We start from the raw sequence: 13,813 nt of genomic DNA on the forward strand, positions 1-13,813 counted from the left end.
CTCTCATTGAATTTTATTCATAAATATCTAAGTTTGTCTGTCAAGCTATATTACAATCCTTGGAGGACTATAAATTAAGGTCCTTTTTGTCAGCTAAAACTCATCCTTGGAAGTCCATTCCGGTTCTAGCCGTGCACACCAGCGATTAGAAACCTGAAACGGAGACGGCGAGCCGGTCCGCCCGCGATTCAGATCGTTTAACGGAAGACGAAAGCCAGGCGTGCTTCCAACGCAAAGGAAAGTCACCCAGATGGGCCGCCTCACACGCAAATGCCAGGATGCAATGCCTCTCATCCTCGAACACGTGTACTCACGAGGGCAGACGCCTCTCACCCTTAAAGAAAGACCGTTGGATCGAGACAGATGCGGCGCATCTGAGGGAACTGCAGTATAATTTTGCAATCCAACTTATACGAGATCCGCTAAGCGTTAAACTGCTTCTGCTGATCGTGGCGCTTCTTATCGTGTCCCATCTCCACCGCTTTCTTGGACTCCCACTCCAACCACTCCGACCTTATAAAAAGGACCGATCTCTCTTGCTCCCATTTCCACCGAGAAAGCTAGGGTTTTGCTCATCCCTTCCCCCTCCCCCCTTCTCTCTCTTTCTGTGGCGTTCGCTTTCGATCTCTCTGTGCAGAGCTCGGGATGGAGAGGATCAGAAGAGCGGCTCATGCGGGATCCTGGTACACCAGCAACGGTGAATCTCATCCCTTTCGATCCCTTCTCTTCTTTTCGATCTTTTAAATGGATATTTTCACAGCCCGATCGCAGAGAACAGTGCTATTAGCTTGTGTGTGCTTCCATTCGTTTCTGAAGGAATTATTTGGATGTCGGTGGTTTTTGGTTATTTTAGAGTTTGAAGTAATTAGTGGAAATTGGACCAATTCATGGGGAATGGATTGCATTGCTTGGTGAACTCCGTTAGAAGCTGATGGTTAGGGGCAGCTGTCGACAATTGTTTAGATGTCATTATGGATTCATGGAATAGAAAATGATATGTTGGAAATGCATATACGTCAGTACTCGCAAAAGGGGGAAAAAGAGACACATAAAAGATGAATTCGATGCCTCTAGAATTATTTAGTTGCACGAATGCTTAAAATTATATTCCGTTAAGTGCAGAACCTTACCTTGATGGAGAAGGCTATTCCCTAATAAAGGTGAAAGGCTTCGTGGTCATGGTTGTGGTTTAATGCTGCATCTTGAAGAGCTCTACTGTTATCTGTTTAAGGCAATATCAAGGACTTTTGGATCCCTTATCTGATGGTTCCTCTTATTCTTTTTCTGGCTAGATTTCGGCTGCCCTTTATAGATAGTATTTCCATTTAATCATTGTTTAATTATATGGCACCTTTCAGAGTAAGGAACTGACTAAAGTGACCATAGAAACCTTCATGATAAATGATTTTTCTAAGAGTTCCTTCATGAAATCTTAACAGCCAACAAACTGGAAGAGGAACTCGATGGGTGGCTCAGAGAAACTGGCCTGGCAAAGTCTCCTAATGTTAGAGGCGTAATTGCCCCGTGAGTTGTCCCACAATCTTTTCATGTTGTGTATCCGACTAAAAACATCACTGTGCTCCATTGTTACTGTGCTGCATTTTTTTTTTACCCACTACAGGCATGCTGGTTATTCATATTCAGGTCGCTGTGCAGCATTTTCATTTGCTAACATAGACCCAACAAACATGTGAGTTGATTATGCGTTCCCTTTAAGTTTCATTTATTAATCACAGAATTATTCAAATGTTAAACTTCAATTTTCATACCAATTTAACCTCAGCCTGCTATGCAATGACCTCCTGACACTTAATGAATCGAAGCTGGTAATTTGTATTAACAAACTAAGGTGCTGACTTTATTAGAGTTCATTATTATACAACCAGCAAGGCTCTGCAGTCTGCACAATTAAGTTTTTCAAGTATAACGCAATTGCATGGCTGCTGGTAATTCTGTACATATGTATGCCTAATTTGGTAATGGAGTGCAACTTAATTTATTGATTTACACTTGGAGGAGCCAAATTTTATGAATATATTTCCACTGATGCAGATTATGCAATGCCGCAAGAGGAAGACAAGTCTTGACCTTGCTATTTAGTCATTGCTTGACCATCGTTTGAATTGAGAATTTGAACCTTGACCTATATGGGAGCTTATTACTCTCACAGGACTACACCATTATCCTTTCCTATTAGAGTTTCCAATTCGAGCTAATGGCGTAAGGCTTATTATATGTGATATCCATTGAACAACATTCAGATTTAAAGAGTAATGTGTGAATTTTCTTGACACTGTACAGTTTGTTCCGTGGTTTGTGTGGTCCTCTATGTTTCAATGTTCTTGGCAATTGTCATGCTTCAATTATTGTTGCAACGTAGTGAAGCTATGCCTGCTACCTCCACTGCTTGCGGTTGCATACACATTTGTGCTGATTAGATTTTTGCGGGCAAGTGCAAATGCATGTCTATAAATGAAAAATGATTTATTAACATTTCAAATGAGTGGGTAGCATGGAATTTGGGCAGAGAAGATTGCTTAAAAAAAAATCATCAACAATCCAAATGAATCTTGTGGATAAATAAGGTTATAAGAGATATCATGGATAAAGGTATGGGAGAGATAGTTAAGCATGTAGACATGATTTTATTAGTATTCACACCAATATTCTATAATAATATTATCCTTTGAATAAAGTTTTACTTTAAAAAAACTAGTGATGATGATTGAGTAGGAAAACCAATAGGTCCATGGGCAAAATTGACCCTTTTTATATAGTATGGACTCTATGGACTAGTGTAGTCCCATTGGGTTTGTACGAGGAGTGGTATTTTTTTTTTTTTTTTGACAATGGTGTTAGTGTACTCCAAAGTCCATCAGGTAAATTAGTTCAAAAGGCATGTTGAGTCCCATGTGACGAGGAAGATGCAAACACACTCTTAACTGTGTTGGATTTAGCATTCTAAATGACTTTTAGGCCTTTAACGCTGGTTATTTCTTCCAGCAAATTGCCAAATTCCTGACAGTTAACAGATAGATAAAGGAAAATGAGTTGCAATTTGTCAACATCATTGGTCAAGGCTGTGGAAACCTACAGAAGTAGTCCTGACTGCTTTGACTCCAATTAGTAATGAATGTACGTTGCACTTTGTAGTTTCAAGTTGGTCAAGAATTGCCATTTGGGTTCCTTTAACAGAACTGTTCATCCTGTTTCATCTTGATGTGATTTTGCTGGTGTTCCTCTTTCATTTACTGGCGAATCATTTTTCCAAATGCAGTCCTTCATCATCATTACTAGTATAAATTTAATCTAATAACTAAAATAAGGAACACAAGTTGTCTCGAGGCTAAGCCTATTCTTTTTACAGGTTCTCTTTTTTAGTTGATTTTCTTTCAACTCTTCATGCTAATATGACCATCTAAAGCTAGTTCTATGCTCAACAGATACATGCTGCCTTTTAGCATGGTGCAATTGCTCTATTGCTTTCACTAAAACATATATTGTTCTATGATTACAGTTCACGGGTGTTTCTACTTGGTCCATCTCACCATTATTACACTCCAAGATGTGCTCTTACTAGAGCCACTGTTTACAGTACGCCTGTAGGAGACTTGCCCATTGATTTGGAAGGTACTATCATAAATACTTTTTATTCTGATTGCTGTGTGCATCTTATATTGACTTCATTTCATGAAACATTCTTGACTCTATTATACACTTCCTATATGCACAACCGTAGGATGGCCTAGTACTTCTTACAGTCAGATTTATCTAAATGAGGTAAAATATTATTTAATTTATCAGAATGGGTCAGTCTAGTTGAGCTTCTAATTAGGTACTCCTGTATCAGTACTTTAAAGTTCCTAGAGTCATTTCTGGCACATTTTTTTGTTCCCTTTGCTGTTTTATTGATAGTGATAGATCCAAAAATATACCAGAATCATTTACTCTGTATCTTGGTTCCAGTGAATGATGAGCTGCGAGCAACAGGAAAATTTGAACTTATGGATCTTCATGTGGATGAAGCGGAGCATAGCATGGAGATGCATTTGCCTTACATTGCCAAAGTGTTCCATGGGTAGTTATACTTATGAGCTGAGCTTTGGCCCTTGAGTTATAGCATGGAGACTGATTATGAGGGTTGTTCTTTGTTACAGTTATCCTGTAAAAATTGTACCTATTTTGGTTGGTGCTCTTAACTCAGAAAATGAAGCCATGTACGGGAGATTGCTTGCTAAGTATGTGGATGACCCCAAGAACTTCTTTTCTGTGTCATCAGACTTCTGCCATTGGGGATCTAGGTATGAACTTAGTTTAGATTTTCTTTTCCAATGTAACCATATCTTTCTTTGACCTACATAAAAAGGTAACTTTAAATTTTTATATGAAAGTTTGTTTTCAGATCTAAATAGTTGTATGACATTTTTCTAGGTTAAGCATCGTGATCTGTTGCATAGCCATCTGGTTGAGAATGAGTGGATCATATGACTGTCTGCAGTGTTAGGAATGAATGGCCAGCCATTTGTATCTGGATAGTTTCACTAGAAGTGTTCAGAAATAGAAACACCTAAAAATTGGCAAGGGAAGAAACTCAACTACTCAAGGAATCAACTAAATATTTCTTTCTTCTTAGTGTAATGTAGGTGATTTAGTCATTTGGGGTATAAATTTTTTTTTTTCAAAATCTTATTTTCAGATCTTTATATTTTTTGCAAAAATAGCTGGTTGTTATTTATAAGAGGTAAATGGTAAGAATGTCAACAAAAAAAAAGGAAAAGTGCATAGAAAAGGTTCTGTTCATAGGCTTGAGGGAGAGTGTTGAATCCTTTTTCTCCCTTTGTGTTTCTTTTTTCATATTATTGTTGTTTTTTTTGTTAGATACGCTAATGGGCCACATTAGAACGACATTAGATCCCATCCATGTAAAGAACTGTACGTTTAAGGAGTGGTTGTTCAGCGTTATGTTGGTCGTATTGATAGCTCTATGATCACTCATTCTTGTAACAAAAATGGTATTCTGGCCTCATCTTCTATTTTGTCCCCTCCCCATTCCCTTTTCCCTTCCTGCTTCTCTTTGCAACACAATGCAATTTCATATTCCTGTAAAAGAATAGTCTGAAGGTAACTCGGATCTAAGGCTCTGAGCACTATTCCTTTTAGGATGTGTAAAATCTGGTTGATGATTCTTTTACAATCATCATATCATATTTATACAGATCTTGAGCAAATGCAAAGTCTACTTCATTTTTGAACTAAACCCAAAATTAAGGTTACTTTTTCCTCCAATTCACTCCCCCCCCCCCCCCCCCCTCCTCCTTAACTTGACCTTCTCCTCCCTTGCAAGGTCTATTCTTCTTTCTCAAAGGTCCCTGTTACATTATTTTTTTTTTTTATTTTTTTTTTGCTGAAGAAAAAGGAGAAGGGGGGAGGAAGGGACAAGCCCACCCCCGCGTAGCAGCCCCGACCACTGGGCCCCCACCCCGCCAGGAAAATGTTCGATGCGGGTAGACCGAGTCGTGTGTTGGGCACCCCGACCTATTTTACTCATACCCTCCCCACCCGTGGGCCGGCTCAGTTACCCGACCCGACCCTCCGTGTGAGTACGTCACACCTGGCACCACCCAGGCTACCAGCCAACCAGTAGCGCTTCCAGACCCCGTGTCCAGGCATGGGGCATCCGGTCCCCGAATTTAATCGACGCCCGCGCGTTTCGAACCTGGAACCACTTGGTTGGAAGCAAACGCTCCGTTCCAACTGGGCTACCACCTTGGTGGTGTCCCTGTTACATTATCCTCCATTTTCTTTATACCTATACTACTGTTGCACAATGGTTTATGAGCAAGAAGTCAATGATAGAAGTGTTAGGAAGTGAATGGTGTTTTTTAAACATGTTCTCAAAAAAATAAAATAAAATAAATAAGCTCATATTTAGTATAATTGGTTATGTTTTAAGTATTGGCAACACTGAAACCTGTCATGTACTTACATGTCCATGACTGATACTGTCAGACACATTTGGAGAACCCCAACATAGTGGGGTATCATATGATGCTGCTAAGGCCCAAAGGATGCACACGTTCTGTATAATAATATTATGTGATGTTGATTATAAATTAAGTGTAAGAATTCTGTTGTTTGATGTTTTATAATAAGCAAATTGCTTTTATTAATATTTGTAACATTAATTTGGTTGCAGGATATTAACATTTTTGTCAAACTTCTTTTCATTTGCAACACAAAGGATATAGCTTGAAACAATGAATTGTGGAAAATGGATTCATAAATATGTTCCCAGATGGGATAACCTGCGTTGGTTTACACATGCAAAACTGGTCCAGCCTAAATGATAGACATGCTTATTTATATGCGAATCAGAATCCTAAATGGATGATAGTTACTGATGAATCATGCATCATTTTCATTACCTCTCATGTCAGGGAACTGCCAGGGATCATTATTCTGCAATGTTTAAGAGCCTAGGCATGTTTCACAACCAGCAAACTGTATAGTCTACAGGAAGCACAATAAATTAAAACTCAGCCTTCTCAGTTGCCTAGTGTCATAAACCATCTAATCAATCAGTACTGCAGCAGGCAGCAATATGTGCCATTTTTAGCCTAAATTATTTACCCTTGGGGTGTCTTCTGTCCAACCTTGGCTTTTCTAGAAACAGTTTCTGATTGTTTTTCTTTAGGTGTGAGACAAAGTTTTACATGGTATATAAATAAAGACAAAATTCTTCTGGACATACCTCTTTCTTGTGTGAAAGAAAAAGCACCATTTTATTATTTTCTATTGTTTATCAAAAATAATACTCGAAAAAGGGGGAAAAACTCTTTTTTATCACAAAGTCACAGCTGCCTGTTCTGAAAGGCTTTAGCTCTTTATTAATGTATAAAAAGGAGCCCTTGTGTCACTCAATCATTGACTTACCTGTTGGAGAGCATTTTACCATTTGGTTTTAATTACAAGCCAAGAGATGTATACACGATAAGCACTTAAACTGGACTCTAATGTGATTATTTATTGCTATGCACGTTAGCTTGTTTATCTTCTCTTATTATCTCATGCTGCAGGTTATCTGGCAGCATGCCCCAAAGCACTCAGAATTGATGCTTTACTTCACTGCATGATTGTAACAGGTTCAACTACACATATTATGACAAGAAGCAAGGTCCTATCTACAAGTCCATTGAGGCCCTGGATCGTATGGGTATGGAAATCATTGAGACTGGGGATCCAGATGCATTCAAACAATATCTGCAGGAATATGATAACACCATCTGTGGACGCCATCCCATCAGTGTTTTCCTCCATGTAAGAGTGGCTTGTTTCTTATATTCATCAAGTCTTATCAACTCTAATATTTGCTTTAGAATCTGTAAAGCCCTCTCCCTTTTTTTACCCCTTTTTTGTCTTTGCCAGATGCTGAGGAACTGCTCGACAAAGATTAGTATCGGTTTCGTCCGATACGAACAATCAAGCCAGTGCAAAACCATGCGAGAGAGCAGTGTTAGCTACGCATCAGCAGCTGCAAAGGTAGATAGCTGATGCGGTTGAACCTTTGCATCTTGATTCAGTAGACTGTCAGTTGTGTTTAGAAGCAGCTCCACAATTGCCTGGAAGTTCATAAAAGCCGCAGTTCTTTACTGTCCGGTTCTCATGTTGCAAGGCAGAACACAGAGCCCTAATTCAAATTAACAAAAAGCTCCCAGATCATGTGTAGTTTATGGAGCAAATTCTGTTTGCTATGATGTGAGTTATGTTGTCAAGATCATGGTACTCATTGTCTGCACAACCTGGCTCTCTACTTGGAGCCACCTATTGAACATTATATTCGATTTACCTCTCCATGCCAGTCCCTGCTTCTTTTATTCTCCTCCTTTTGGTTGATATGTTTGTGCCAGTCCCTGCCGTTACCATTCCTCCCGAAGCTGGAGTTGCCATTGTAACTTCTTAGGGGCCGACCTCTTATATCGAGTCATTCATGATCCATTTCTGTCGAAGTATGGGGATCTTTAGCTAGAATTTGGAAGCAATAGAACACCAGCTAAGGGCATCTTTGTGATGCAGGCAGCAAAATGGGCAGGATTTGTGGTGCATCAGGGCGAGCCTGGCACGGCTTATCCAACTTACAAGCAATTGAGGCATCTGGGCCTGCAGTATATCACAGAGTAGGCGACGTTGTATCATGTGTTTGTTCCAATTCCGCCAGTTAAAATATACGCCTATAACTGAAGTAATTCAAATAAATATATGAAAACAAGTGTGTTCTGCAATGGCTAGCATCGCCAATCTCCTGATGAAATTAGTTTGGTTGGTGTTCAATCACTCTAGATAAGAGTGGTGGGGATGAAGCAAGAGTAGTTGATAGGGGACAAGTCAAAGAGCTAACAACAAAGAAAAAAAGAAGCAAAGATTCATTCGTATTCCTGTGCTGCTGTAGCGGGTTCGGCTTGGACAGGGGAGGTTATGAGTGCGGGGAGAGTTTCAAGGGGGGAAGGACAAAGATGGAGGAAGAGTTTCAAAAGGGCAAAGACACAGAGAGAAAGAGACCAAGAAAAAAGCCGCTGACTGTGCTAATAGGGCAAGACTCGAGAGGTGCCAGTTGCCGATTCAAAATACGAGGCTATGGATACAGTGACGTCTGGTCTAAAAAGCAAGAAAAGATGAGCTAATAGTTGCATCAATACAGTAACTATAAACATAATTCTTTCATGCAAATCAATCACTAGAAGAAGAAGTTTTGGCTTATTTGGAAACTCCAGCAATTTATGTTAAGAGTTCGATAGCTTAGCTTGTGCTAGATGTGGTCTTCTCAACTCTATGAACTGGCCCACGAGGCACTAACATCTTCCTCCTCCATGCCAGGTCCCTTTCCCACTTTCGCATGCAGTCAGGCCACTACAGAATCAGACTGATGCCACTTTACCTGCTCCTGAAAGAATCCTTCTCATGTTTTTACTTTTTCCGAGCCTACTTGCGCCCACCATGAGAGGTAACGGCCGTTAAAACCTTATCTGAAAGCCACCAGTATAGTAAAATTTCAGAGGCTCACTTAACGTTAATGATCCGTCGAGGTTTTGAAGTCGTTATCCCGTTACATTATTATAAATGTGCCCGAGGGGTGGCAATTATTGATCGTCTTGAGTATGGCATGTACCGTGCATGTCAGAAAATTATGGATGGTTGTGCTTTTTCAGTATATTTTTAAATTATTTTTTTATTGATTATGTAACTTGATGATTAAATACATTTTTAATTTTTTTTTAGGTGTAATTCCAATCTTTCTCAACTGAATAACATCCATACGGATAATTGTGTCCCGAGACCTTTTAGGTTTGATATAACATAGATTATAATGAAAGCACGGCAATGCATTGAATCTAGAATGCAATGTTTGCTGTTGCAATATTTACTATTAGTTGTCACGGTGGGCTACTGGATGGCATGACTGACATTAATAGATAAGATTCACTATTTAGAAATCATAACATGATAATTTAGTTTGGAGGTATATAAATAGAGTTTATCTCTTGTGTACAAAATTTTTTACTTTTTTCTGGAATGATTTTGCTTTATTTAGATAATCAAAAAAATTAGAAATTATAACGGCAATTGATTTCAATTTTGAAGCCTCGATTAATTTCCTAGCCACAGGATTGAAAAATCCTTACTCAGAGGCAGATTTGCATATCCTTAAAATAGGGCAGCTTTATAATTTAATAAAATTACGTATCCAAAAATAGTTTAACTGCAATAATAATAATAATAATAATAATAATAATAATAATAGCTGCAATGGTAATAGATATAAAAAATAATAGGTACTGTAAGAAGTTCAAATTATGATCATCCATCAACCAAAAATGGTTAAGGTAACACGGGGTAGATGGTGGTTGTAATGGGCAGTCCAGTGTGCATGTAAAGCATAATTAGGTGCTTAACATATTGCTTATAGCATTAAATAATTTCATATTTCTTGTCATCCAACACATAAGCAATAAATAACAACTAAACGGATCTAACTAGTCAGTGTTGTGACATAATAAGTGATACGGTCAAGAGAGAAAACATAGACTTCCTTTCCACTGTCTAATGAATACGCAACATTTTAAAAATATGTGCAGAAAATGGTAAAAAAATTATTAAATTTATTTAGTTAGTAGGCAAAAATAATACCATAATATCTGAATGATCATTTTTACCAGCAAATTATATCCAAGCATATACCAATTAATATAGCCAGTTCATTTTTCGAGATGAATACATGACAAATAAAGTTCATAAAAAAAGATAAATTGCACAGTTACATGATGCATGATGAATGGGAACCATAAGAAGAAAAAGATAAGGTGATATATATATATATATATAGTGCAGGATATAATTTTTTTACTCTATCCAATATACCATCATCATCATTATTGTTTATCATGATGGAATGGTGTATAGTGACTGTAACAGTATTTCATTTTATTTTTTTCAAAAAATGTCCCATCCAACGGGTGGAAGGAACATGGCAAATAATGCAGTCCAAGACGTTAGCGCTAAAGTCCGTAGCAGCCTCCATGTGCATGCGAAACCACGGTGCTTTCCGCTTGCAAAAAATATTTGCTCGTAACGTGATTCAAATCGACCAGTATCATATTCTTATGGCCTCATTTTTTTGGTACTTTTAATTCATATGCGTACAGAGGGACCGTAAAATAATTTTTTGTGATTATGATATAAAAAATGGCTGTTTGCGGGATGCCGACACCCATTTCAGCTGTCTCGGATGAGGAGGATACGAGAAAAACTTTGGGTCGGGTTAACGAGACGTTGAAAGATTTCACGACGGCAAACGTTTGCAGATCTTGGAGAAATCGGAGAGAATCCTTTCGGTTGTATCTTGATATCTTTATATATCTCGTGATGTGATGGCTGCTTGGCATTTGTCGCCTGGTACACTGAACTGCTTTCAAATTATTAAATACAACGAACAGCATCCGATGGGGAGTATTTTTAGGCCACTGTCGGCTTCCGTAGGGCTCGCATGGGTTGCATTTGGATTGGACGAAAACAACATTCAAATTGAGCCCTTCTACAGACCTGGATGCAATCTTATGTTTCAATTATTTATATAAGTTGATAAATATGGTTCACTTTTAATTGATGCACTTCTCTTTTATTTTTTTGAAAAATGGTAATTGAACCAAGAGAAACGGATTTACTAAATATTATATGTAAAATAAAAGATATAGTTAAAATGTTTACATTGTCAATGAGTAATATTTTGTAACCAAAATAAATAATAATATTTAGCACATGCAATGTATGTGCAAATAAAAACTCAACCTTGTACTACTTAGAAGATATTTAAAGCTTAAAAATATGAGCAATTTATATTGTTTGAATATTATAAAATTTATAACTAATTAGGGCCGTTTAATTTAGGTGGAGATGAGTGGTGTAGAGAGAGCAAACTCACTAGTCGTTAGTTGAGAGAGAACAAACAAAAACTTTAGTAATAATGTCATCAATTTGCACGGAAAAACTTTTTTGTAGCTTGTAATTGTAAGCAGGCTGAAAGAAATTCTTGCAACTAAGCCTCTATACAATTTATTGCCGGGCAGATTTGTTGACCATGCCTAATCTACTACAAGAGACTTTGCATACATATTAGGCTAGCGGGATATTGCAATTGCAGCAGAAACAAATAGGGAAAAAGAAGTTATTATAGGACACTTCTTATTTTCTTCCATTACATGATTGTCCATTTAGATGGATCCCTGCAATAGATTCTCATTTGAAAATGTTTGGTGATTAGATGGGATAAGACAAAATGGACACTAGAGATGAGAAGATTACAACATCAACTTCTCATAGCAAGTCAAAAATGTCTTCTGCTACTAGTGAAAAAGCATGCATGTTTATAGTAAAAACTTAGCTCTAGAAAGGTAATTTCTAAGGAATTTTAAGGACTTTTTTGAAAAAAAGGAAGAAAAGTAATTATGAATGGCATATAATTTCTCTTTTCAATGGTCAATATTTATTTTTTAATAAAAATAATGGAGGATACTGTGACTATTAGAGGAATAGACCCATTTGGATTTATTGCATGTGAGATGTGGGTTAGGTCCTTAGCAAGACTATTGGGGCATGTCAATCACCACCACATGATTTACAAGCACACTTGGGACAAATACCGACATTTCATCCTTGGCGTCTCCAATTTGGCACCTCTTAGATGTATCCCACATGCTAATGTTAGTTGTACGAGTTTTCCATTAAAGCCAATTATTACCCAATTATTAAAAGACTCTTTTGTTAGCTTCCTAATCCTCCTAGGATAAATCATATGAATCATTAAATAAGCTCTAATTTAGTAAACATCAAATATCTTTAAGTTCTATACTCTACAAAAAAAAAAAAATCCCTCTCCTTCAAAGTCAAAAAGAAAAAAAATGTTGACTGCTAATTAAATGTCAACATGCTAAATATTACTAGCTAAATAAAATATTTAAGATAAAAACAATACTTTATTTATTAGGCAGTGAAAACTAGACAAAGACCTCCACTTCTGGTTATGCAATGCCTTCTAAAGCATCATAAGAACCATTAGGTAATTGCGCATTATCTTTATGTGCAACAAGTTATGTAAACTACTATTAACAGCACTTTAGATCCCATCACAAGGACTTAGAAGCCTAAGAGATAGGCCCCCAACTGACAGTCTCCTGCAGTACAAAAAGAAGGAAAAGCAGCTCTTTCTTCCTTCCACAAAAGGCAATGAGCAGCTCAGCCACCAAAGATTTTTTTTTTTTCCCCCCTCCCCCTTCCCTTCCCTCTTGGGAGCTGACAGGATTCTCCCACATAACTTCTATCCCATTGGTGGCTCCAGGAATCCTCAAACATCAACCCACTTCTACCTCTCCAAATACCCACTCTCCACACAAGCCCGTAGAGAGGTTTACTTATTCTCACACAGCTTAAAATAATGATGTTATAAAATGGTTTTGTTCACCCCATTACATTATTGAAATAAATAAACCGAGAAATATAATTACCCTTGTTTTTTTTAATCTCTTTCTATACCGGACAATTAGAATATAAATAGCAGTTATTATTTTCACTTGTATTTTTTTAAAATAAATTTTAATTCAAAATTCCTTCCAAAATGAATATACGGACCAAAAGTATATTATTTTGTCTAATAAAAGATAAAAAGAAAGATTATACTAGCTATTATTTCGGTGATTATTTTTAATATTACAACTAATAGCCATTACAGCTAATAAAAAATCAAGAATTTTTCGCCGATTTATCGCCGTTGTGAGCTCGCGATATTTTACCAATCCTGCGTATAATTAAAATTAAAGTTTTATTTCTCGATAAAGAGCCGAAACGGGGTTCCCGATAAGCAAGGCAAAAAAACTGTGGCATTCTTTGTAATTCCGTGATAAACTTTGTCCTGTACCGTCATTCCACCTCCTACGTGGTCCTCTTGTCGTTTTCTCCCATTCACCGTAACTCGATCGGCACCTCTTTCTAAACACGGAAGATCTGTAACCACAAACCAACGATTTGAAACATTTATGTAGTTACGCGTGGCTGGCAGGGAATCGGACATTTTAGCTGTTCTATGTTATTGGAGAAGGACAGCTGCGGTAACTAGATCCCGCTACGGAAAACTTGACGAGCCACGCAGGCGGCCCCTGCGGGGACAAAAGGCACACGTCCCTATCATTCTCGCTTGACTTATCAAATGATAGGACACTGTTCGTCTCACCATCACTGATAAGCCAATCAGCTCCTCGGGTTGCCCCCC

At 37.7% G+C, this 13,813-nt stretch overlaps 1 protein-coding gene across 2 annotated transcripts; it reads left to right on the forward strand.

Moving 5' to 3' along the window:
- Positions 1 to 263: 263 nt before the first annotated feature.
- LOC103706468 (protein MEMO1) lies at positions 264 to 7,874 on the forward strand. 2 transcript variants are annotated; one of them, XM_008790568.4, is made up of 8 exons: positions 529 to 697; positions 1,440 to 1,524; positions 1,622 to 1,690; positions 3,518 to 3,630; positions 3,967 to 4,078; positions 4,158 to 4,301; positions 7,143 to 7,317; positions 7,426 to 7,874. In XM_008790568.4, the coding sequence occupies exons 1-8, from the start codon at positions 646 to 648 to the stop codon at positions 7,549 to 7,551; spliced, it is 876 nt and encodes a 291-aa protein (XP_008788790.1). In that variant the 5' UTR covers positions 529 to 645; the 3' UTR covers positions 7,552 to 7,874. The 2 variants fall into 2 exon arrangements, with proteins under 2 accessions (XP_038984093.1, XP_008788790.1); XM_039128165.1 differs by lacking the exons at positions 1,440 to 1,524; positions 1,622 to 1,690 and having other exon boundaries at positions 264 to 697.
- The last annotated feature ends 5,939 nt before the right edge of the window (positions 7,875 to 13,813 follow it).

This window comes from Phoenix dactylifera, chromosome 7 (assembly GCF_009389715.1).
Source record: "Phoenix dactylifera cultivar Barhee BC4 chromosome 7, palm_55x_up_171113_PBpolish2nd_filt_p, whole genome shotgun sequence".
Classification (NCBI taxonomy): domain Eukaryota; kingdom Viridiplantae; phylum Streptophyta; class Magnoliopsida; order Arecales; family Arecaceae; genus Phoenix; species Phoenix dactylifera.

Coding starts and splice junctions, on each gene's coding strand:
- LOC103706468 (XM_039128165.1), top strand. CDS start 279: ATGCAATGCCTCTCATCCTCGAACACGTGTACTCACGAGGGCAGACGC. Junction 3,631..3,966: donor CTTGCCCATTGATTTGGAAG/GTACTATCATAA, acceptor TCTTGGTTCCAG/TGAATGATGAGCTGCGAGCA. Junction 4,302..7,142: donor TTCTGCCATTGGGGATCTAG/GTATGAACTTAG, acceptor TGATTGTAACAG/GTTCAACTACACATATTATG.